Consider the following 25,431-nt stretch of genomic DNA (forward strand, 5'->3'; position numbering starts at 1 on the left):
ACTTCTGCGTTCGTCGTCGATTTTGAGTCCATTGGCGGCCTCATTCTTGGGCAGCGATAGCAACAATGATCCCTGGCAAGAACTCGGAGTGGGTGGGTTTTTGTTTAAATCTTTTTAAAATTTTAAAATTATTGAATTAAAAATGTATATAATGTATTAATTTGGATCTCATTATGTGCCGCCTTAGATTTTTGGTCAATTTTAGACAAAAATTAACTGTGGTACGGGCTTATACGGACTTGCCTCATATCCACTTAAAAGCTCAAGCTGATAAATGTTGGTATCTGAGTCTCATTTAAACTCATAATTATTATTTCATTTTTCCATGTGGGATTTTATAATTCCTAGCACCCGCTATAAACACCTGCCCTCAATTACTGATATCGAGTTTGGCTCATCTTCCATGCTCGGGTGAGGGAGACTAATACGAGGCGCACTCTTTGAACGTATTAGGCCTCGCGTATACTTTGATGCCATATTCAAATTCAATATTAAAAATCCATTGGGCTCATACGGGGTTGAATTCATTTTCATTTAAAAGTTCAGGCTGATAAGTGTTGGTATATAAACCAATAGATTTTGATTCTATCTTTTCCATGTGAAGTTAATTCTCTCAACAAATCCCGTCCAATTACTTGTGTTCATCGCATAGAGGTGAGCAAATTCTCGTACCATGTGATATTAAGTAACAAACTGCGTGTGAAAATTACTGAGAAAAAAGAAAAAGAAAAAAAAAAGTGCGTGAAAGTTACTCGTATGTATGTCATAAAGAAATGCTTTCTATTGTGCGCGTGCTGCCTTATGGCAAATCACCTTGTGATCCTAGTTTTGTCCTTCTTACACATGTCCAGTACAATTAGCCGTGGTCCTCTGTCGCGTACCGGACTTCCTGTTCTTTATTATTCTCGATGTTTCATTAATTCATTGATATAATCAGCCGAATCCATGCATTGTTGCCATGGACAATGTGGTTATCTTTTCCAGCTGCCATTGCCCAAAGACTGATCTCTGTTGTCTGTGACCCGTTTCACTGCCTTTCAATTGTCTTTGCATCGAGGAATTTCAGTCATACTTGGCGTTTTCGTCAGGTACTCATGTGTTAGTTCCATCGTAAAATATCGTACAACAATCGTGGTTTTCCAATGGCATTGATGCAACCGAAGCAAATCCATTTCAACCCCCCAAGGACGAATCGACCAAAGAGTATTCTCAGGAATCCGATGCACTAACCGTATCAATTGTCAGATGAAGAGTTTCTCGCTAAATAAATTCATTTGTTGTTTTTTTCTCTTGGCATTGTGAGCATCAGAGAATCCCCGCCACGTTTTGTCATTGGGATGACCAAAAAAGCTCTCACATTGCTGTTTGTAAGATGGCTCATATGGCGGAGTTGCAGAAGCTGCTTCTGTGTCCTCTTCCTTTATGGATGTTATGGCCTTCTCTCTCTGTCTCCCCCCCCCTTTCTCCTTCTCTGCTTCTTATGGAAGTGTTTTATTTTATTTTTTTATATATAGTGATGCATTCCATTGGAAAGGAAGCGTGCTTTCTCGCCCTCTCTCCAGCAATAAGCTTCAGACCAAAGGCCAGCTCTATTGGTGGGTGGGCCCTCTGATGCTGGTTGGCTCATTCATGCTTTGAGGGCTCATTCAGATCATTTTGAGAGGTAAGCCCTCTTGAGGATCAAGCTATAACCGAAGCTTTGGTAAAGGATCAATAGGTAGCCGCCACTTCTTCAATGGAAAATTTAAGGTGTTTGTGACAAACCGAGGTTGAAGTGAATTTCTAAGTGTATATGCTGTTTTTGCATTTCTGTGCGAACCTCCTAGTGATAGTCAAGTAAAGAAAATTTTCCGGGGCTAATTCAGACAAAAAGATTGTCGATCAGAGCAGTCAGGTCACCACGTGGGTCTCATCACAATCTTATGTAGGGCAGAACCTAGTAGTCAACCTCTGTAATTGCATTGTTCCCTAAGGTTTTTCTCCCCTTCTACTGGACTTGTGGAACGAATTTCCATAAAGAGAAGTCGTTAGGATTTCACCGAAAATGAAAAAGAAGAACAGCAAAGTGGTTAAAATATTCCTCGTAATATTGTCTTCTGCAAGTGAATTTGTAAGTGATGCTTTAGGTTCCATATGAGAGAATGCCTTCACTTTTGCCGGTCAGTTTGGTTCTCTTTTGTACGTGGGAAAAGCACTTTCGAAGCGCACATCTTAACTTGCTAGTCATATTAAAGACATGGAATTTGTATTCTATGTTGATGGTATGCAATCTTGCAGGGTGGAATCTGTTTCGAGAGGTCAAAAATGGATAAGACAACGATCGCACTTGAAGCCATAAGCAAGGAGACCGTCGACCTGGTATTTAGTACATAAGTTTGACTCTTGTTTTCATGGACATCAGTATCTCGTCCAGCCTTAGGCAAGAAAGAGCTTTGTTCCTGTTCTTGCCTCCAATATCCTTATGAGTCGGTGTTTAGGCTCAATAAAGTAACGAATATTCGAGGCTCACGACATTGTCTTACTTAGTTCAAATGCTTTCTTGCAGGAGAACATCCCTGTTGTAGAAGTTTTCGAGAAGTTGAAGTGCACAAAACTCGGCCTAACCACTAATGAAGTCCAGAAGCGGCTCGAGGTTTTCGGTTATAACAAGCTTGAGGAGAAAGAGGTACAATTCCTCAAGTTGCTTCCTCTATTTTCTTGCAGTGCAAGAATTAGATCATGATCCTGTTGTCAACTTCGCACAGGAAAGCAAAATCCTCAAATTCCTGGGCTTCATGTGGAACCCCCTCTCGTGGGTCATGGAGGCCGCCGCAATCATGGCAATAGGACTTGCACACGGAGGAGTAAGTAATAAATCCTAGCTTACTGATTCGAGCCAGGAGCGAGTCGGGATTTGGATTCTTTTGAGGTTACTGACATTACGATCAACTTCTTGGTCAAAAACAGAACAAAGGGTGGGATTACCCTGATTTCGTTGGAATCATTGCGTTGCTTGTGATCAACTCCACCATCAGTTTCATAGAGGAAAACAATGCAGGGAATGCCGCTGCGGCCCTCATGGCCCGCCTTGCACCGAAAGCAAAGGTTTATTATCGAATTCATTTCGATTTCCTTCTAATTAGCCATATTACAGGAGAACACCTGATGGCATTTCTTCTTTCTAACTCTGTTGTCTTGATCAGGTTTTACGTGACGGAAAATGGAGTGAGGAGGATGCTTCTGTGTTGGTTCCAGGAGACATAATTAGCATCAAACTTGGAGACATCATTCCTGCTGATGCCCGTTTGCTTGAAGGAGATCCTCTGAAGATCGATCAGGTATCCTTTTCGAAGACAACTTCGAGAAACCAAAAAAAATGAGGATCGTATGTTCTATGTTTTATCCTTTCCTTTTTTCCTCTTGCAGTCTGCTCTCACAGGAGAATCACTTCCGGTAACGAAGAATCCTGGTGATGGAGTCTACTCCGGTTCAACTTGTAAACAGGGAGAAATCGAAGCGGTTGTTATAGCTACCGGAGTGCACACCTTCTTTGGGAAGGCTGCCCATCTTGTAGAAAACACAACCCACGTCGGCCACTTCCAGAAGGTTCACTCTCATTCTGGGGCAAGTTTAATTTATAAGCTAATGTGTCGCATATTGGATTCAATCGAGTGTTGTGGTCTCAGGTCCTGACGGCCATTGGGAACTTCTGCATCTGCTCGATCGCCGTTGGGATGTTGTTTGAGATTGTGGTGATTTTCGGTCTTCAAGAAAGGGGTTTCCGTGATGGGGTTGACAACCTGCTTGTCTTACTTATTGGAGGCATTCCCATTGCCATGCCAACAGTTCTCTCAGTCACTATGGCCATCGGTTCTCACCGCCTGTCACAGCAGGTACTCTATCTAAGCAGACACCAGTTACAAATTGGAAACTGAGAAAACACAGGATTTATGCTCTGTTAAGCAATCTATTTTCATGACAGCTCAAGTTTGTAGGAACATCCGTGACAATTATATCAAGCATCGGTTCAATAGTTTTTCTTCTTGTTCTTTTGACAGGGGGCTATTACGAAGAGAATGACAGCTATAGAGGAGATGGCAGGAATGGATGTGTTGTGCAGCGACAAGACGGGTACCTTGACTCTCAACAAACTCACCGTCGACAAGACTTTGATCGAGGTTTGAAGTCCAATCCATTATAACATCTGCACGTCAGTGTTTCCTGTTTGATTCCTTTCCTTGAATAAAAATATATGGTAGCAGGGAATTGGTTAATTTGCACCACATAAGATGTATAACGCATTGTTCGGTTTCTATATGAAATCAAACTTCACTTGCAGGTGTTCGTGGATGGAGTTGACAAGGATGTGGTGGTACTGATGGCAGCACGGGCCTCGAGGTTGGAGAACCAGGACGCCATCGATACTGCTATTGTCTCAATGTTAGCTGATCCTAAGGAGGTATTACTTGGTCCATTTAAACTGGATTCATGTCTGCCTTCTATCCTTGAAGCTGGTCTAAAAACTGTTTCCCTCTTATTTGAAGGCACGGGCGGGGATCACAGAGGTTCACTTCCTTCCATTTAACCCGACCGATAAGAGGACAGCTCTTACGTACTTGGATGGTGCTGGTAAAATGCACCGGGTGAGCAAAGGTGCACCTGAACAGGTATATAGAATGTTTTTCCTTCTTTCTACTTCTAAATTTTCTTCTACATATGGATCAACAATTTGAAACGAAAGATAAAAGCACATTCGTGGTCTGTTATATGTAGATCCTCAATTTGGCCTGGAACAGATCAGACATAGAAAAGAAGGTGCACGCCATAATTGATAAATTTGCTGAGCGTGGGCTTCGATCCCTTGGGGTTGCTCGTCAGGTAATCACATTAACTAACAGAATCTCCCGAAAGGCTGACAAGAAATAAGTTTCTATTGTAGTGATTGATTTGGGTGGGGGTTATTGCAATAACAGGAAGTACCTGATGGCACAAAAGACAGTCCCGGTGGGCCATGGGAGTTCGTTGGGCTTCTCCCTCTATTTGATCCGCCCCGACATGACAGTGCCGAGACGATCAGAAGAGCACTGGACCTCAGCGTCAGTGTTAAGATGATTACAGGTATTTGTTAAATTTCATTCAGTGTATTTAATCTAATGCCTTGTGATCTGATTGAGTTATAGTTTGCCCCTAAATTCTTATCATCAGGTGACCAGCTTGCGATAGCAAAGGAGACAGGCAGGAGGCTCGGAATGGGCACAAATATGTATCCTTCCTCGTCCTTGCTTGGTGAAAGCAAGGAAGAGTCCTTCGCAGTCCACCCCGTCGATGAGCTCATCGAGAAAGCCGATGGTTTCGCCGGTGTTTTTCCTGGTAATGACTGATTATATTACATAGAAGCATAAGATGAGGCATGTAGTAGGGCCTAAAATATGAAGGAGCCAGTGCTACCGGCATCATCCATTGCGACCAGCTAATTGTAATAATTTTCCCTGCAGAGCACAAGTATGAGATCGTGAAGCGCCTGCAGACTAAGGAGCACATCGTGGGAATGACCGGCGATGGAGTTAACGATGCGCCTGCTTTAAAAATAGCGGACATTGGTATTGCTGTTGCTGATTCTACTGATGCTGCTCGTAGCGCCTCTGACATAGTCCTTACCGAGCCCGGGCTTAGTGTGATCATCAGTGCTGTCTTAACAAGTCGGGCTATCTTCCAAAGAATGAAGAATTACACGGTACCTGAATATTCCTCCATCAAAAATCTTTAGATATCCAAAACAACTACTTCCTTCTATACTCATGTTCCATTTTGTGTTCTGTTTTTTTTCAGATATATGCGGTTTCTATCACGATACGCATTGTAGTAAGTTCCCTGCTCTGCCATTTGGTTTCCTGCAATTATTTTTGACAAAGAAAAATGCATATTTTTGCTGACATTTTATTTTCATGACAGCTCGGGTTTATGCTACTCAATGCCTTCTGGGAATTCAGCTTTCCCCCTCTCATGGTTCTCATTATCGCTATCCTTAATGACGGTAAAAGATTCTGCGATCTTTTCAAAGCATTGGTCAAAGTTCTTCTCGAGCAAAGGCTAAATCCAAGTTACTATAGGTACAATTATGACGATATCGAAAGATAGAGTCAAGCCGTCTCCATCTCCAGACAGTTGGAAGCTGAGTGAAATCTTCACCACCGGAATAGTCATCGGGGGTTACCTTGCCCTTATGACCGTTATATTCTTTTTTGCAGCATATGAGACGAATTTCTTCCCGGTACTTCTAAAACATCCCTTGAGACTATAATAAAACGGGGAAGTCATGGCTAATGATATCATACCTCGTCATCTCTCTATTTGCAGGATCATTTCAACGTGAAGAACTTCAACAAGCACAAGCACAATATTTCCGATCCTGACACAAAGAAGTTGCTGGACAAACAGTTAGCCTCTGCTGTCTATCTTCAAGTCAGCACCATCAGTCAGGCACTCATCTTCGTGACCCGTTCCCGAGGATGGTCTTTCATGGAAAGACCCGGTCTGCTCCTCGTAGCCGCTTTCATCATTGCCCAACTGGTAAGAGCATCAATTCTCAACTCGGAAACAGTTCTCTGGCCAGATGAATAGCTCAAGTCATGAAGAGGCCTGAACTTCCTGGATTCATGAGCCAGTCACAGTGCCACAAGAAGTCCCTCATAAAGATAGGCAATGCTGCTAATTCAAGCTTACCAGTCACTCCGTCTCATTAGTTTCTTCCTAACTTGCAGTTGGCAACTAGTTTATCGGCTCTGGTGACATGGAACCTTGCCGGAATCGCAAAGATCGGGTGGGGATGGACCGGCGTGATTTGGCTATACAACATTGTGTGCTATGCCTTGCTCGACCCGATCAAGTTTGCAGTCCGTTACGCACTCAGTGGGAGGGCCTGGGGCCTCGTATACAACAAAAGAGTGAGTCTCTATGAGCTCCTGACCCCGTTTTTCATCTCTTACATATCGTATGTTTCTTGTATGGTGCAAGAAAATGCGTTTTCCGAGTTCTCCAAGACCAATTAGGTCACGTGCCACGAGATGTCCCTGCATTTAGATATGAATCAATTTTCACATGAATGTTGTGCTTTTCAGACTGCAATGACAACCCAGAAGGACTTTGGAAAGGAAGCTCGAGAGGCTGCGTGGGCAGCTGAGCAGAGGACCAGACACGGCCTCTCTTCCATGGACTCGAAAACTATGTTCGAGAAGCATACTTTCCGAGACATCAATCTCATGGCCGAAGAGGCCAAGAGACGTGCAGAAATTGCAAGGTTGGTGACTTTCTCAAAACAACGATGCAGACATTGAACTCTTTTCAATCCATTCGTGTACTGAAAATTCATATCGGTTCGTGAAATGCAGGATGAGGGAGCTTCACACACTGAAAGGGAAGGTAGAGTCGTTTGCAAAGCTCCGGGGTCTAGACATTGATGTGAATCCACACTACACCGTATGATCTTGTCCACATTATCACTCCAACAGATTCGGTCTCAATTTCATTCCCTTTTTCGTTTTCTACTTTTGATTCCATCCTTTTCACGCATTTATTCTTCGGAGATTGTTTACCTTTGTGGCTACCCATAAAAGTTCGACAGCCCCAGAAGCTTAGTCAAGCGACATGAACCGCGAATAAAAGCCTGTAACTGCCGATGTACTGATATCAGAAGCTGCTTCATAATTGTAATGTTTGTGCTGAGAAACGCAGTCTTCCAGTAATTTAACATTTCATTCCGTTGGCGAAAACATCGAGTTCCAAGCTCGAATCTCTGCCGATATCTTCCTCAGACATTTCAAAGATATTAACTCTGACGTCTTCTAGTCTCTTGGTATGCAAGGAAAATATCAGGGTCCTATTCAAACGCTTTGCCCTTTCAGAACAAGAGCAAAAATATCACTAAATATCAAGGTAATATAATCCTGCCCCAAAACGATTTCCTCCACAAATTTGCAAGGAATTTTCTTTTTCACACGGTGGCTGATTCCAAAGAAATCGAGCTGAAAGACAAACGAAACATTGGGACCAAAGAAAACTCGTCATAGTTTAACGAGTGCTAGGCAAATGACGATGAGAATTATCATGTTGCATTCAAGGAGAAATTTATGAAATTTGGATTAAGATTATGAACATGTCTCAATTGGTTGAAATTTGAAGGAGCAAATTAAGAAGTGGCACTTCTAATGAAGACAAAGGAGGCCTAAATCGAACCACTAGGTTATTGTGTTGTCCATCAGTAAATCTAATATGCAGTACAAGATTTCCAAATTCATTAGCAATATTTCGTGATTAGGACTAGTTCAGGCATGAATAGTATACTCAACGAAAACATGTAAAAAAGAAAGGAAAAAAAAAAAAAACAAAGGAAATGCCCTCAATTGTGGCTGGGACCACTGTGTGCCCTTGGTCCCACTCATCTCCTCAACGTCAATTGGGTGGGACCATCTTTTGGCCCTGGGAGAAGGAAGGAACAAATTGCACCAAACCTTCAGCATGTTGTTTTGCAATAATGGAATCGCAGATCCGCCTATGCTAAACAAATTTCCCGATCCTACTTCCTCGATAACACGACATCTTCGGCATTATGTAATTGGATACTCGAGACTAGACCGAGTAAGCGATGAAAGATAGTAGAAGGAAGAGAGACATTCTGGGTTCGATATCCCTCAATTTTTCTGTGATATCAAGGTGAAAATGCCAATGGGGCTTAGTTTAAACTTTAAAGCCCAGTAAATAATCGACGGTGGGAGATGTGGTTGCAAGGAATAAAGTAAGGGAACGGCTGTACCTGATCCAGATCAACCTTATCCTCAACTTAATTTTATTGTACGGACTCCTCATAATCATCAGCCAGATACTCCGGGGAATCAGAATCACGTGCGCGAAATGCTGTCCACGCATGATCTTCACGTGTCAGTTAACGCGCCCTGGAGCTTAAGCCACACGGCAGCGGCCTTCTTTTGGTTTTTTTTTTTTAATTGCGCACTGGCACCTGAAAGTTCAATGGTCCCGATTAATTCAGTTGAGTCCGATCGGTTCACTAAAATATAAAACTCTTATAACGTAAATTTTTTCTATTTACAATACTTAAATTTTAGACCTTTAAAAAAAATAAACATCAAATCAATTGAACCAACTCAAGTTGGTGCGCACCGGCCATCCTCCAGAAGTCGGAAAGGATACTTCTTTTCTTGCAAGCCATTCTTTTCTTTTACAACTCGTTGGATCAATTCCCGATACAGGATTTACCGTTTATACAATCAATGTATGTTTCATTTCAATGTCAAAAGATATTATAGAGGGTGCTAAAAACTGAATAACTGACGAGAAGATCGATTTTCTTCATCCAAAAAAAATATTTGCCGTGCTGTATCGGATTTTGACATCCATTTTAGTAAGGTTAATTAAAATGTGGAAGCCATTGGAAAAGAAATGGTGGGTTTTATATTTGTTGCCGATAAGGCATTCCATAAATGATCATTCGAGAGGGGACAAAGGAAAGAATAATTTTGATAATCGTCGGGTGGAAAGTGACCAAAGCCAAGGGGATAATATTTATAATTGGTCTAACTCAACACTAAGATATTAACGTGTTGTTTTTTTTTTTGTAGATTTATGATTCCAATGAGCATATCAAATAGATGCCGAAATGCTATCCTTGGCCCTAAGCAGATATCCTATGTAACGAACCATAAATTTTTACGATATATGTGGATATTCCATTTACATAGGAATTCCCTGATAGATGCATATATATTTATGTCGGTTTTAAGAGCCAGGTCTATTCCTAATATTTTTGAGATTAAATAAATAATCCATGACCCGCCACTAAAATGATGAAAAAAAATATCCTACGATCATATATATTTCGCCAAATGCAAAGTGTTATGTACAATTTCTAAATCCTCCCGACTAATTGACCAAGTTGCCAAAAATTAAGGTAAGAATATGTTTTTTTTTCTTTTTTGATAAAAGGAATTGCTTATGGACTTCGAAAAATATGAGAAGAAAATATAAGCAAGTATATAAAATCACACATAATGAAGCTCAAAACTGAGATATATTAATTTCTTCAATCGTAAAGACTTAGAAAATAAAGTAAAATAAATGTGCATATAGTCCCATTGACGAGAATTGAATTCAAGAAGTCTTAATTCTAAATCAACATCTTCTATCATTACAATAAGGCTCCTTACTCTAAATTGAAATATATTAATTCATTATTAAAATACAGTGTCTGCCCTTCTTTTTAGACAATGATACCTTTCGCTTCCCCCGTTTTCCTCATTAAGCTGTAAATAATACTAATAAATAATGAATAGAATTTGGGATATTTTATTGTGTGAAAGAGTGCGTTGATTCTCCATGGGGTGTCAGAACCACACATTTCCCACCACAAGCTAGGACTCTTCCCCTGCTTTGGGACAACATCAAATCAGACCCCTTAACCCTCCGTCTTCCTAATCAAACCCATCATCCTGTCCTTCATGGCTTCTTAGTGCCTAATGAATCATAAACGCAAAACATCACAAACCGACATGTTCTTCTGTCACTTCCCATTTTTCAGTCCAACCCCATTTCTGAGCTCTTTCTTCTGCATATGCCGCTGCTCTTCTTAGTTTTCAACGAACCTGCGATACATCCCATGATGCTCCCTTGTTCATCAGTTTCCTGGTATTTTTAATGTGTTTGTTGGTGTCTGATAGGTTGTATACTGTCAAAGGGATCTATCGCATTCATATATATGTATATAGAGTGAGACATTGATATCAGTCAGATTGTGGAGGTTAGTCGGAGGGGGTAGTTGAGATTTTCAAGAGCTGTCATTTAATGGAGCTGAAGATGCTGGTCGGTTCCAACTCCATGTCCATGTTTGGCTCCTCTGAGGTCTCAGTCCCAACAGGGACAAGAGCCTGCTTGAGCTCTGTTCTTGGTTTCAGGGACATTCTGAGTGTCAGATCCTCTCCTGGGCAGCTCTGTTACTCCTGCCGAGGTAATCTATACGAATATTTGTCTTAACATTCTTGTTTCTGTCTCTTATGTTATATGTTATTGGCAATGGAGCATAGCAATTTGATACTTTTTCTGGTGCCATGATTTCGTTGTGTTTGAACTTGGTCTCGACCCTTGGGGTATGGTTTAACTATTGATTCGGTTTCTATGAATCACGGGTCAGTCGGTTACCTTTGAGTATTTAATCTTGTTTACAAGAATGAGATCATGAGAACCAGGAAAGTTAATTGGTAAAGTTGCAACTTGGAGAAAGCCAAACAGGACAATGTTCCTAGCTAGTGATGTAAATCATAGTTCGAAATGATTTTTCAGGTGGCTATCCTGTGAAATGCTCGTATTCGAGGACATCGAACAACGCAGAACTCTCAAATGGATCAATGAGTCCAAGTAAGTTCGTGTCAGACTCCTGCTCATACCATATCAATGGAACCAATGGCACAAGCTCGAGGGCCTATGCGCCCAATGGCGCAAGCTCGAGGGCATATGTGCAAGAACTGAGTATACTCGATGCCTGTGATGATGAATACGGGGGAGTCGTGGTTAATGCCGATAATTTACCGCTCAAACCAAATGCTTTTGCCTCGCGTCTTTGTTCCTCCCTTTCTCACTGGCGAAAGACGGTAATTAATTTCGGTTCTTACCTGTGCAAAAGTCCTATATTGATTGATGAATCTTGTTGGTATCTCAACGAAATGGTATTGGCTTCAGTTCAAATGCCCTATCTTTTTGGCCTAGTTTGCTTCTTATTTACCAATTTTCATGTCTTGGCCTGTCATGACTTACGCATGCCAACTGATTTTTCGGGCCACTGAACTGTAGGGGAAGAAAGGGATATGGTTAAAGTTGCCTGTGGAATTTGCTGAGTTTGTTCCCATTGCCGTGAAGGTAACATTTATAACCTTCTTCTGAGTCAAAACAGTTGCTTTCATATCTTCATGAAACTTGGATGTTGTCACACGAAATACATTGAGAACTTCGTCTGATTTACAGGAAGGATTCGAGTACCATCATGCTGAGAGAGGATACGTGATGTTAACTTACTGGATTCCTGAAGGGCCCTGCTTGCTCCCTGCCAATGCTTCTCATCAAGTGGGTGTTGGCGGTTTTGTTATAAATGAGAATAATGAGGTGCGCCTTGCTTTCTATTTATCATGTAACTGCATCATTCCATTTGTCAAGCAAGCAATTGCAATATAATGCTCCGAACCCAAAACTATGAATTTCGCTTCACTGGAGTAATCTCGATCGCTGTTAGATTATAATCTTTAATTCTAATGTCATCTACTAAAAGCAGGTTCTCGTAGTGCAAGAGAGATACTGCACTCCTACTTTTGCTGGTCTGTGGAAATTGCCGACGGGATTCATTCTCGAGGTATATCCTTAGCTAATTATTAACATTTGATGTATGATTTTCTTCTCTGATGTTTTTGTCTGCTGCCAGTCAGAGGAGATATTCGAAGGAGCAGTCAGAGAAGTCAAGGAGGAAACCGGTGTAGGAGTCGAATCATTCAACTTTGTTCAACTTATCAAATATAAAATCCCTTTTCAAAGAGTTTATCAGAGTTTTTCCTGGCTTCTTTTCTCTTGACTTCTTCTCGTTCTTACTGATTGCAGATTGATTCCGAGTTTGTGGAAGTAATTGCCTTCAGGTAAACGAACACACTTCACCTTTACTGAGCTATATATATGTTTTCGGCTTGGATATTAAAGTCTAGTTCTTATTCTTTTCGCCGTTCTAATTTGAAGACATGCTCACAACGTGGCATTCGAGAAGTCAGACCTGTTCTTCATTTGTATGCTGAAACCAGTATCAACAAAAATCATGGTGGATGATCATGAAATTCAAGCTGCAAAGGTACACCAGAGTGTTAAATTGAACTTCTTAAGCTACTAGAAGAAAAATTGAGATGATCGCGAAACTGCAGAAAGTTCTAGATGGTGACCTAATCGAGATACTCTTATGTGTTTCAGTGGATGCCGCTCGTGGATTTTGTTGAGCAGCCGCTAATCCAAGGGGACAAGATGTTCAAGAAAATAATTGACATCTGCATCGCCCGTCTTGGAAGGAGATACTGTGGGCTGCATCCTCACCAAGTGATCTCAAAGTTTGACGGGAAAGAATCTACATTGTATTACAACGTCGTTGAGACCATAGACGCGAACTGTGAAGCCAACTCAAGCTCGTGATGGAACTGCTGGTCTACTAATCAGTGGCCCCGCTATTTCTTTCCCTCTTGTTTTTTGTCTGGGAAATCCATTTTGAATATCTGCTGCTCTCAGCAGTCGTGTTAGCATTGTATACTGCAGTGATATGTGTCGTGTACATATATGTTCTCATGTATTCGTAAGCTGTATATGTCAAAGATTGTACCATAATGGACTTTTACAGTAAAACACTTCTTCAATGAATTGGGTTTTTGGCCTGCGCAGAGTACCACGAAGTTATGCTGCTGTTAACAGAAAAAAAAACGATTATCTTTCTATATTCTTGGGACACTCAAGAATTTTCTGAAGAAGAAAGAAAATAACGAGAATTATGCTAATAAGCTTTCTAGATAGTTCTCTTTTCTTGTCTATGCCTATAATTTTTGGCCTTCAAGTCCATTAACGATCACGCTTGACAGCTCCAGGACGTGTCTTGTTAGGCCGATCCTAATTTTGTAGGACATATCCTTGTCTTTCTGTTATTAATAACAAGAGTGACTGAGAATTAATCTATTAACTCTCGGATCCTACAGTGCATTCATCTAACGATTGGCCTAAAATGATCTGCAGTATTTCCCTGGAACATTCTTTCGATGACGTAACCGACTCTACTGTCACCATGCCGTGTGACCAGGTTCCAACTTCAATAATAGAGGAGGCTATCATATCTTTTTCTCCAAAGGGATTGACTTGAAAAGTGCCTTATAATGGATGGCCACAATGATTTATATTCATAGCCATTAAATTTCGACAAACTCGATACACATAAGAATCAGTCAAGGTCTTCCATAAAAGAGTCGCAAGTCTTCACCAAAAGTTAATGAATAAATTTAACTAAAGCCATCTCGAATACTTATTTTTAGATAATCATTTATCAAATTCTGTTCCGAGTAACAGAAGGCCACAATGCTATATGTGCGGAGAAGACCGGCAATTGTCTTACGCAGATGATCCATAGCGTGGCTAAAGAATTCTGATTCTTCCCCTTGAGCAAAGAAATGAATTTCCCTTCCAACAAATGTCCTGTCCTAAATAAGGTTTCCTAACGACCAAAGCCTGCAGGCTTCGGCTTTCTTTTCCAAGTCAACGACTCCCATAGACTTTTCCACGCAAGTTGATAGCTTTGGAGTCCCATTGGATCTTTCCCACAATGAAGATTCTTCCCCAAAAGAAGACATTCTCGACAGATGACCTAAAAGCCAAGGTCGAGATGGGCAAGTCATCGCTAAGTCGTCTTTCTTCCATTGACGGCACACCTATGACTCCGTGGTTAATGGTCCTATCAAGACCAGCTTTTACCGTGACATGGACAGTTTACTATGATGCAATCTTACCATAATCCCGTGACAGAAAACTCATGGTCCGGCCAGCTGTTTCCATGACCTGGATTCGTTATCGTGAAGCAACCTTACCTTAATTTTGCATCGACAGGCTCAACTGTCTAATTTCCTAAACATTCCTGGAATTGCTTAAACATTGCGGTACAGTTGGTCCGGTCGATTAATAATGTAAAAGCCAATGAAGAACAACCCCTTTATATGTTTTTGGCTTTCTTTTCTGGGTGGCTGCTATGACTTTTTTACTCGCTCCATTAATCTGACCAAATCTGACGCTGACAGGGGAAGACTCTGAAAAATCAATGAGGGAGAACCCAAATAAATAAGCACAACAGTTAATCGTCAGTTTAAGGTTTCCGAACAATGATCCTAAAACTTCTTCATTTAATGGGTGTGAAAATCTCGTTCTTCCTCTTCTATTTCTTCCTGAAACTCCTGCTGATGCCCTGGGACCTCAGTGCAAACCTGTCCGATGCAGCAAAGGAGGCCCCGCCATTAGTTTCCCCTTCTACCTAAGTGGTCAACCTCAGGACTGTGGGGTCCCAGGCTTCGGGCTGATCTGCAGATCAAACACCACCATGATCAAGCTCCCGTCCCATGGGGAGTTGGTTGTGAAGTCGATCTCTTACAGGGACAGGGAGCTCGACCTCCTCGACCCTGGAAACTGTGTCCAAGAGGTGTTCCTGAACCTCAACCTCTCCCACACTCCCTTCATGTACTATTACTCCCTGAAGAGCTACAATTACATCAACTGTTCTAAACCTGTCGTCCCACGGAAATATTCTTCACCGGAAATCCCGTGCCTGAGTGGGCCCGGGTATCATGTCTATTCTGTCAGGAATTCTCCTTCTTCTGTGGCGGTGAATCAGTACCGTTCTTCCTCCTGCCGGCTGGTTAAAACAGTCGAGATCCCATTTCCGTACAGTCCGTACTTGTCTGATAGCAGTTTCGGGCTCAGGCTGAATTGGGAGTCGACTGGTTCGTGTAAAACCTGCACAGGAATAGGAAACAGAGGTAAAAGCATGATAAACTGTTCGACATGTCGCTGCTTTAACTCAGACAATGTTTTTAACGAGAATGTGAAAGATTCATCACTTTAAGATATTTGTTGTCCGACAAGGTACATTTTCCAGGATCATACATAAATCGAGATTGCGGAACTATTAATTTTCTTTCTTTCGGTGACATGGATCTGTCCAAGCACAAATTTTAGGACGTTAGGTCGATTTAAAGCAAACGTCAGTCGAAAGAAATAAATAGAACTAGCCATTTTTCCCACAAGAGAACCAGAAAACTCGAAAGCTTTTCCTCACGAATGTTTTATTTAAGCTTTACTTCTTTGTGATTGCGTTTGGGGTCTCACTGAACATTTTCCTTTTCTCTTCTTCTTTAACTACAAAACAGGGGGAGAGGGAGGCTTGTTGATCAACCAGACTACAACAGCTCTAAGCATCACCATCGTTATTCTCTTCACAATGGCCACGGTCATATGGGTGAAGATCCACAAGTACATGGAGCAGGATGAAAACGCTGTTAATGCTGAGAAGCTACTCGATGATGGCAAAAGTCGAACAATAATCGCCGGATAAAAATATCATATTCTTTGGCTGTGAGCTGGCGTGCATGATCCAGTAGCTTTGCAAAGGCTTGCGTTTCCAATTAGTCACTTACCAGTTATCAGTCCGGGATTTCCTAGAGAGGTACATCGAAGTTAAGTTTGAAAGGTCATCATAACCAAATATATTAACAATCTCATTATATTAATTATCTTAGTGAAATAGGGTTTATTGCAGTGATAATGAGTTCAACCAAAAGGTTTTGGGTTCAATTATCATCACTGCACCAACGTCCTTTCAAAATGCCAATAGGCCACACACGGAACTGACGTATTGAAACATTTATATATGTCAAGTAACTCATCGTATCGTATCAAATTTGAAATTTATGAATTTGCGTAAGGCCACTTAAGGTAATTCGATATATAGGGTCACCAATCAACAACCACAAATGAAAAGTCAAAAACTAAATCTTACGACTCGACTAAAATCCCGCTTCTCCTTCCACGGATGATCATACGGCTTCTCGTGGTCATCTCTTCCTCTTGGTTTAAAAGTTGTGTCTCGAGAAAAGGTTCAGCATTTAATTTATGCATTGTTAGTACTCTGTAGAATTTATCTTTCTGAATCTGGGGTAAAAAGATACAACAGCAAACACATTGCTAAACTTAACGACCTTTCTCTCTAACCTCCTCGACCTATACCCTTTATCAGTCTTACAGATCCTCTAACATGCTCTTTAGGAGTGGAGAGCCATTTGGACACTCAAGATACACGATAGACACAAGCTTCTTTTTTGGAAGCTCATTGGAACTGCTGTAACGCCCCAATTTTCAGGCCTTGAAAAATCCAAAATTCAATGAGTTATAATAGACTTAAAACATAAACGTCGGCATAATTTCCAAATAGTTACAGATTAATCCAAAATGAGTAATTATTTACAACAACATAAACTAATACTTTTCATTTACAATTACAAGCCCAAAAAAAAAAATCACATGAAATCCGCTGCGCACTTTGATATCTAATTCTAGCCAACCTCCCGAGGAACTCATCTGAAAAATATGAAATTGGAATGGATTGAACTCGACAGCCCAATGATTAATCACACCTAAACTAGCCGATTCTACGCATTTGTTCAATATACAAAAATTACCATGATCACAATATCGTTCTCAGATCATCCTTGGCCCCTTCTCAGCTCCCTGATCACAGTGGCGACTCCACATCTGGCGGTCTCTTTGCCCCAGCGTAGCTTTTACCTCCTGCCGGGTCAATACCAATTTAGGGCACTAAGGTCCATTAATCACTCGAAACTTGTTCAAAAACATATCAAATATCATAATCATAATATCCAAAATCAATTCATGTTTTACCAAAAATACATGTGTGACTCGAACATTGCATGGCCATGACAATGAATTTTGAAAAATCATATACATACGTTTCGAAATTACTAGCTTAGGATAGAATTACTCCCTTACATGACTCGCCCGACGATACTTACAAAACATGAACACTTTACAATTTTCCCGTAATCCCTCTAATCTTCTCTGCCTCTCTCACGATCTCTCTTTGTGGTGTCATTTGGTTTTCCTTTTTGGCAGAAAGAGCAAGAATACCCCATTTAAAGAGGGAAACAAAGGCACGGGGAGGTAACTGAATAGGGAATAAATTCAATGGGTATTAAAAAGGCTAATTTATGAGAATTTCAATTAAAATCACAAACTCTCTAATAAAACCCATTTAATACTCCAAATGTATGCCATACAAATTTGGTATGTTACAATCTTCCGAAGAAAATACACGGCCAAAGTCTCAAAGGGAATTAATCGGTTAAAACGTCCATAAGTAGGTGTAAACGAGTTAGGAAAATGTTTCTAATTCAATTACAATAATTTTCTTTATTAAACAAGTTTGCTCAAAATATATTATTGCCTATAATAGAAATACGGGGCATTACAACTGCCTTCCGACAAAGTCTGTCTTAACGTAAAAAAGGACAGATCAGCAAACATGTCCATGAAGATGGACATCGTGCCCGAAGGAGGGGGGACTGAAAGGTGAATTCAAGCAATCAAGGACATCATTGGCATCTCCAGAAAGAAGCAGGTGGCTGGGGTTGAAGGGATTGAGCACATTGAATAGCCCTGTGACCAGGTTCTGCATAACCTTTAGCAGGGTCGGTGGAGGTCAATAGGAAAAGCCCAAGCAAAAAGGACGTTGCTCCAGCTGGCTGAGCACATGATGGCGAATTTGGATCGGTTGCTGTTGGTCGTCACATCAAAAGAAAATGCCTGCATATGCAAAGGATCAAGTTGGATAAATTTCTAAATAAAATGGATCTAATTCGGACTCGAGTCCATATGCAATCCAAAAATTTAAGCCAATGGATTACTGAGCCTTTATTTTTTATAAACTTCCCCATTTTTTTCTTTTCAACTGATGTGGGACATTGTGTCCTCTCACATCACCACTTTTTCTCTAACATCTCGTCCTCACTTGGTATCGTGTCATCTTACACGAGCCACGTGACCTTAATCAATCAATGAGACCACACGACTTAATCACACCCGCCCTCACTTCAATGTCCCGACATCGGACACAACAAGTGCCTGCTCGAAACGCACGTTACGCTTACACTCGAGCCTACGGGTCACACGAAGCCGCCTTACACACCCAGGATTATAACCATGGGTTCTGATACTAATTGGATAAATTTTTAAATAAAATGGGCCTAATTTGGACTCTATCTCATATGCAACTCAAAAGCTTAAACCAATGAGTTACTGGGCCTTTGTCTTTTATAAACTTTCTCATTTTTTTCTTTTCAATCGATGTGGGACATTGTGTCTTCTCACATCACCACTTTTTCTCTAACAGATCAGGACTAGTTGGAGCAGCAGCAGCTTGCGTGGAGTTGGAGCAGCTTTGTGAGATGCTCAAATTGTTTCAAAGTTGCCGTAACGAATCCAAGCAGACCGAAGCTTGGAGCGGCAACTTGTGCCCAATATCTGAGGGAACAATGAATGATCTGTCAATTTCTGTTATAAGCTTAATCCGGTCCACCATCTTGACATGATCAAGGCCTTTTTTTTTTTACAAGGGAGGCCTATGACCTACTATAATGAAATAGAAATACTAACAATTAATAAAGGAGAATGATTAGTCCACTGAGTATTGAATTTAGAACCTCTTGATTATTAAGCGAGAGCGTGCACTTGACAGTAAACTTGCCCATTGGGCCTCATTTTGTAGCCTCGATGGACCTACGCCGTCTCCTTGATCCCACCTTCCATCTTTGTAAGGGAAGAGGAGATGTAGAATGGCAGGTCGAGCTTTTGTTCTCTAGTTAATGAACGTCCTTTAATATATTAAAAAAAAAAGAGTGAGGACAGCAAGAGCAGATCATATGAGACATGATTGCCTCAATTTGTCTCTCTATTTGTTTTTCTTTTTATCAGAAAAAAAAAAACTAAGGATTTGGATTTGTGTGCTGGATCAGAAGTGAACATTGAACTGTGCTACCAGCACCTTCAACACGTCTCGCACATCCAGCAAAAATAAGATGAAATACAAATTACTGCCAAAAGCATGTTTGGTATGGCGGAATAGAAGGAGAAATGGAACAGAATCGCATTTAAAAATATTATTGTTTTATATGTGGCTAGTGATGCAATTCTATTCCTTCGTATGCACAGATGTATTGATTTATTCCAAAGGGAGGGAAAAAAAAAAAAAGAAAGAAAGATGGAAGATATTAGAAAGAGGACATATGTATGGATGCTGTTGCAACTTTAATAATGTTTTATCGATGATAGTATGCGAAGCTTTCTCCCCCCCCCCCCCCCCCCCCCCCCCCCCCCCTCGTTCTCTTTTCTTCTTTTTAACTTTTTTATAGGCTATTCTAAACTTTAAATAGGGATGGGCAGAGAGAAGACAGCATCTCAGTCTCATTTATAGGATGTGAAAATGGGTTGGTGAGTTTTAAGATGTCGAGTTACTTTTCATCCCTTTTTCATACTTGTCTATTTTCTCTTGAATGTTCTTGACTCTATGGTGCGTCCCCGCCGTTCCGTGAAGATTGATTTGGAGGTATGTTAGTAAGAGTAAAAGGGAAACATACTTTTGTAATCAAAATTATAATTAGCCGTAATAAGTCACAAAAATTGAACGATAATTCAAATAGCTATTCGGACAAATGGAATGTTATAAAATTAATTGAATTTCACTAGTGTAAGAACTTGGAAATTCAAACTGAAACAAAGGCGAAACCGAAAGATACGAGAGAGCCGAGTCCTGTGTTAGACACAAACCCCTTGAAATAGAATTGTCCCCTCCTGGATGCTTGAGGTCATGTGGACAATCGTTTCTCAGGGTAAAACGACAACAAGCGAAGCAGCAGCAGCAACAGCAACGTTTCAGCAAACTCAAAGAGAAGCGTGAACACTTTTGAAGTTGAATCCTTCGTAGAAAATTTGTAGCCGACCACTTGTACAATTTCCTTTTGATCTCAGTAAAAAGAAGTTGTTCTTCTCTAGGGAATTGCAATCAAGGGAAGACTTTTCTTTTCCTTTTCCAATTGGCTACAGGAAGCAAAATGGCAGGAGGCTCTCTTGATTTAATTTGCTACATGTGCCTTTATTGACTACGGGTTCCAACCTTCCATGACTCTTCCTATTCTCTTTTTATGGGAAATAACTCATATATAATCAATATATGTGTTAATGGTATTTGATTATTCATGAATACAATCCATTCATTTCTTGTAACCACCAAGAAAATCAAGAGTCATTAGTTTGTGAACAATTTCCTCATTCACTTATTAGCCATAATTTCCAACAATCCCCCACATGAATGAAAATTGTTTTGTTTCGACTCGTAGATAGTGTTCACCAGTTGAACCTGTATAGGATAGGTAGGTGTTACCACCCTTGACCCTTCCCTTGTGAAAATGCATGTACTTTACTAGCAGTCCAATAGACACGAAGTTCTTGAATTGTTCCGCTATTTTGTATAAAGATATCACACACCTCACACAAGAGTCAACTGACTTCCTTCAGTTCTCATAGTTGTGTCCATTTTGCCATGGAACATCGTCCTAATTCTGAGAGAGTTTTTGAAAAATTAAGTCCATAGAAATTCTCCTCTAAAGCGGCCCCACTTCTCTCTCACATAGGTGATTTCACATATTATTAAAGTAATTTTAGATTGCTAGCCTTATCCGTTTATCACTGTTTCATCAAGGAATGGTCTAGGGATTTTTCCCCCACAGTGATTTAATTCGGTTCTATAACTTGGTTGTCCCATTGAACTTAGATCTTGGGATCTCCAGTCAGCTAGGTTGGGTGTCCACTATAAAATCTTTCCTCTAATGGACATTAGACCCATTCCCTTTGACAACTTCTTAAACTACTCTTTACTTAACCCTTTTGTTAGCGGATCTGCTATATTATCCTTTGACTGCACGTAATCAATAGAGATAATTCCAATTGAGATTAATTGTCTAATGGTATTATGTCTACGACATATATGTCTAGACTTACCATTATAGATATTACTCTATGCCCTTCCAATTGCCGTTTGACTGTCACAGTGGATGCAAATTGGTGGCACAGGTTTTTCCCATTTAGAAATGTCCTCTAGAAAATGGCGCAGCCATTCAGCTTCTTCTCCACATTTATCCAGAGTAATAAACTCAGATTCCATTGTGGACCTAGCGATAACAGTTTGTTTCGAGGACTTCCATGAAACTGCTGCACCTGTTAGTGTGAACACATATCCACTAGTGGATTTCGAATCCATTATATCAGATATCCAGTTTGCATCACTGTACCCCTCTAGGACAGCTCGATATCTAGTATAGTGCAGCCAGTAATCTCGAGTGTATCTAAGGTATCTGAGTACCCTTACAATTGCCTTCCAATGGTCTCCACTCAAATTACTAGTATATCTACTGAGTCTACTAACCGAGTATGCAATATCAGGCCTAGTACAACTCATCAGATACATCAGATTTCCAATGACCCGCGAGTATTCTAACTGAGAAATACTCTCTCCTCTATTCTTTGATAGATGAATATTATTGTCTATTGGAGTCTTTGAAATTCCAAAATCATTTTTGGTAATTTTTTTTAGAATTTTATCTATGTAGTGTGATTGACTCAAAATTAGTCCATCTGATATTCTCATGATTTTAATTCCTAAAATCACATCAGCGAGTCCCATATCTTTCATGTCAAATCTCGAATTCAGCATATTCTTCATAGATTTAATCATTCTGTCATCACTACCAACAATGAGTATGTCATCCACGTAGAGACATAAAATGACGTAACCATTTTCTGTTTCTTTAATGTATACACATTTATCACACTCATTGATCTTAATCCTTTGGAAATCATTGCATTATTGAATTTTTCGTGCCACTGTTTTGGCGCTTGTTTCAACCCATACAATGATTTGACCAATTTACAGACTTTCCTTTCTTTTCCTGGAGCCATGAACCCCTCAGGTTGTTCCATATAGATTTCTTCATCTAAATCTCCATTGAGGAAAGCTGTTTTCACATCCATTTGATGAACTTCCAAATTACGCAGTGTCGCAATTGCAAGTATCATCCTAATGGAATTTATTCTCATCACAGGAGAATAAGTATCAAAATAGTCCAAGTCTTCCTTTTGCTTGTATCCCTTAATTACAAGCCTGGCCTTGTACTTATCAATTGATCCATCTGCTTTCATTTTCCTTTTAAAGATCCATTTGGACCCTAAGGGTTTACAACCAGTAGGGAGGTCCACTAATTCCCAAGTGTGATTTCGCAGAATCAAATCAATTTCACTTTTGATTGCCTCCTTCCAGAGAGGTCCTTAGAGGAATTCACTACTTCAGCATAGCTTTGTGGTTCCTTTTCTAACAAATATGTCAGAAAATTATTCCCGAATGATTTTTCAATTCTAGCTCTTTTGCTGCGTCTGGGTTCAATCTCTTGATCTGAACCCTGCCTTTCATAATCTACGTCATGAAGTCCATCATTCATAGTATATGAGGTTCGTTTCGATGAACTCGATGCCTCATTCAATTTACATGGAAATACATCTTCAAAGAACGATGCATTCCTTGATTCTATTATCGTGTTCTTGTGTATATCGGGAATCTTAGATTCATGCACAAGAAATCGATAAGCACTACTGTTATGTGCATAGCCAATAAAGATGCAGTCCACCGTCTTAAGACCGATCTTTACTTTCTTTGATGCCGGAACAACTACTTTTGCCAAGCATCCCCACACTCACAAGTGATCGTAGGATGGTCTCCTACCTTTGAATAATTCATAAGGTGTCTTTTCCCTTTTCTTTCTAGACACCTTATTTAATAGGTAATTGCTTGACAATATTGTTTCACCCCACATATTTTGAGGTAATTATGAACTTAATATCATCTCATTCATCATGTCTTTCAACGTGCGATTTTTGCGTTCAACAACATCATTCAATTGAGGTGAATATGGTGCAGTCACTCCGTGTATAATTCCGTATTTTGCACAGAATTCCCCGAAAGGCATTACGTATTCGCCTCTTCTGTCACTTCTCAATCTCTTGATTTTCTTGTTGAGTTGATTCTCAACTTCATTTTTATAGAGAATAAATTTCTTTATGGCCTCATCTTTGCTTTTCAACAAATATACATAACAGTATTTTGTACTATCATCGATAAAGGTAATAAAATAATTATTACCACCTCTTGTTGTTGCGAACTTTAAATCGCATACATCACTATGAATTAGATCAAGTGGCTCGGTGTTCCTTTCAATTGTTTGAAATGGTGACCTTGTCAATTTTGCCTCAACACAAATTTCACATTTGTGCTGTGAATCAATTTGGAATGTAGGTATGTGATTCAAGTTAATTAATCTACGCAAAGTATTATAATTAACATGACCTAATCGTCCATGCCACAAATCAGGAGACTCAATCAAATACGCAGAAGAACCAGAATTCTTATTGATTATGGTCATTACATTGAGCTTAAAAAGCCCATCACACACATATCCATTTCCTACGTACATTCCAGACTTGGACAAAATAACTTTGTATGACTCAAAAACCATCATGAACCCATGTTTGTTCAGCAATGACCCGGAGACTAAATTCTTCCGAATCTCAGGTACATACAATACGTTGTTCAGAGTCAACTCATTTTTTGAAGTCATCTTTAAGACCACCTTGCTTTGACCTTCAACAGCAGAATGGACAGAGTTTCTCATATAGATCCTCTCCCCAGTGACCAGTTCGAGCATAGTGAATAGGTCTCTGTTTGAGCACACATGTCTGGTGGCACCGGTATCAAGCCACCATTCCTTTGGGTTGGACCCAATGAGGTTCACCTCTGAAACTACAGCAGATAGGTTGATGTCTGCCACATCTCGAGCCATTTCATTAACCACGTTTGCTTCATGGTCCTTTTTCCTCTTTGGGAGCCTGCAGTCAGCAGATCTGTGACATTTCTTGTCACAGTTGAAGCATTTCCCCTGAAACTTGGGCTTGAAGATTCCTCAATTCGCACCCAGCTTCTTCTTGCCTTTTTTGTTCTTGGAGCTTTGCCCTTGCTCCATGACATTTACCTTAGCAGCATGGAGGATGAGATCTTTTCCGGGGTTTTTGTTGTCTTCTTCAATTCGAAGTTTGACGACAAGATCTTCCATTGACATCTCCTTTCGCTTATGCTTCAGATAATTCTTGAAATCCTTCCAACCAGGAGGCAGCTTTTCAATGACAACAGCCACTTGGAAGGATTCACTTAGAGCCATCCCCTCAGCCTAAATCTCATGCAAGAGCACTTGAAATTCCTGCAGTTGACTCATTACGGTCCTTGAATCCACCATTTTAAAATCGAGGAATCGTCTGACGGGAAATTTTTTCGCACCGGCATCCTCTGATTTATATTTAGGTCCAATAATTCCCATAGTTCTTTGCAGTCTTAAACCCCTGATAGACACTATACAGGGAATCATGAAGACTATTCATGATATAATTCCTGCAAAGATAGTCGGAGTCCTTCCAAGTGTCAACCGCACCGAGAGCCTGCACATCTGACTCCCCCACAGATAGGGTTGGAGCATTTTCAGTCAAGAATCTTGCAAGGTTCAGAGTTGTGAGGTAGAATAACATTTTTTGCTGCCACCTCTTAAAGTTCAACCCATTGAACTTCTCGGGCTTCTTGACATGGTTCACAGGGACCATTGAGGGAGCAGCCACGTTTTGGCTAACCAAATTGTTAGGCAAGATAGGAGCAGGGCCGGAACCAATAGTCTGGCTTCC

At 40.4% G+C, this 25,431-nt stretch overlaps 3 protein-coding genes across 3 annotated transcripts; all 3 read left to right on the plus strand.

Annotated features, from left to right (window-relative positions):
- Nucleotides 1-1,488: 1,488 nt before the first annotated feature.
- On the plus strand, nucleotides 1,489-7,683 carry LOC116193644 (plasma membrane ATPase 1-like). Its single transcript, XM_031522388.1, has 22 exons — nucleotides 1,489-1,663; nucleotides 2,278-2,358; nucleotides 2,546-2,665; nucleotides 2,745-2,843; nucleotides 2,947-3,084; nucleotides 3,183-3,317; nucleotides 3,406-3,585; nucleotides 3,666-3,872; nucleotides 4,038-4,157; nucleotides 4,319-4,438; nucleotides 4,524-4,646; nucleotides 4,753-4,857; nucleotides 4,953-5,097; nucleotides 5,185-5,349; nucleotides 5,475-5,713; nucleotides 5,809-5,841; nucleotides 5,932-6,013; nucleotides 6,090-6,250; nucleotides 6,337-6,549; nucleotides 6,741-6,923; nucleotides 7,098-7,276; nucleotides 7,368-7,683. Exons 2-22 carry the CDS (start codon nucleotides 2,305-2,307, stop codon nucleotides 7,459-7,461), a joined length of 2,895 nt encoding a protein of 964 aa, XP_031378248.1. The 5' UTR covers nucleotides 1,489-1,663; nucleotides 2,278-2,304; the 3' UTR covers nucleotides 7,462-7,683.
- Nucleotides 7,684-10,379: 2,696 nt separating this feature from the next.
- LOC116193272 (nudix hydrolase 8-like) lies at nucleotides 10,380-13,436 on the plus strand. Its single transcript, XM_031522090.1, has 9 exons — nucleotides 10,380-10,993; nucleotides 11,326-11,633; nucleotides 11,833-11,898; nucleotides 12,004-12,141; nucleotides 12,308-12,385; nucleotides 12,455-12,505; nucleotides 12,628-12,662; nucleotides 12,760-12,868; nucleotides 12,985-13,436. The coding sequence occupies exons 1-9, from the start codon at nucleotides 10,831-10,833 to the stop codon at nucleotides 13,198-13,200; spliced, it is 1,164 nt and encodes a 387-aa protein (XP_031377950.1). The 5' UTR covers nucleotides 10,380-10,830; the 3' UTR covers nucleotides 13,201-13,436.
- Nucleotides 13,437-14,870: 1,434 nt separating this feature from the next.
- LOC116198575 (putative RING-H2 finger protein ATL21A) lies at nucleotides 14,871-17,152 on the plus strand. Its single transcript, XM_031528762.1, has 2 exons — nucleotides 14,871-15,569; nucleotides 15,960-17,152. Exons 1-2 carry the CDS (start codon nucleotides 15,134-15,136, stop codon nucleotides 16,142-16,144), a joined length of 621 nt encoding a protein of 206 aa, XP_031384622.1. The 5' UTR covers nucleotides 14,871-15,133; the 3' UTR covers nucleotides 16,145-17,152.
- Nucleotides 17,153-25,431: the final 8,279 nt, after the last annotated feature.

The sequence above is a fragment of the Punica granatum genome, chromosome 1 (assembly GCF_007655135.1).
Source record: "Punica granatum isolate Tunisia-2019 chromosome 1, ASM765513v2, whole genome shotgun sequence".
Taxonomy (NCBI): Eukaryota; Viridiplantae; Streptophyta; class Magnoliopsida; order Myrtales; family Lythraceae; genus Punica; species Punica granatum.

Bases quoted from the DNA above. Each gene is read 5' to 3' on its own strand.
- LOC116193644 (XM_031522388.1), top strand. From the start codon at position 2,305: ATGGATAAGACAACGATCGCACTTGAAGCCATAAGCAAGGAGACCGTC. The intron at 6,251-6,336 runs GTACTTCTAAAA...CTCTATTTGCAG, and splicing joins ATGAGACGAATTTCTTCCCG to GATCATTTCAACGTGAAGAA. The intron at 7,277-7,367 runs GTTGGTGACTTT...CGTGAAATGCAG, and splicing joins AGACGTGCAGAAATTGCAAG to GATGAGGGAGCTTCACACAC.
- LOC116198575 (XM_031528762.1), top strand. From the start codon at position 15,134: ATGATCAAGCTCCCGTCCCATGGGGAGTTGGTTGTGAAGTCGATCTCT. The intron at 15,570-15,959 runs GTAAAAGCATGA...ACTACAAAACAG, and splicing joins CACAGGAATAGGAAACAGAG to GGGGAGAGGGAGGCTTGTTG.
- LOC116193272 (XM_031522090.1), top strand. From the start codon at position 10,831: ATGGAGCTGAAGATGCTGGTCGGTTCCAACTCCATGTCCATGTTTGGC. The intron at 12,506-12,627 runs GTAGGAGTCGAA...TACTGATTGCAG, and splicing joins AAGTCAAGGAGGAAACCGGT to ATTGATTCCGAGTTTGTGGA. The intron at 12,869-12,984 runs GTACACCAGAGT...TATGTGTTTCAG, and splicing joins ATGAAATTCAAGCTGCAAAG to TGGATGCCGCTCGTGGATTT.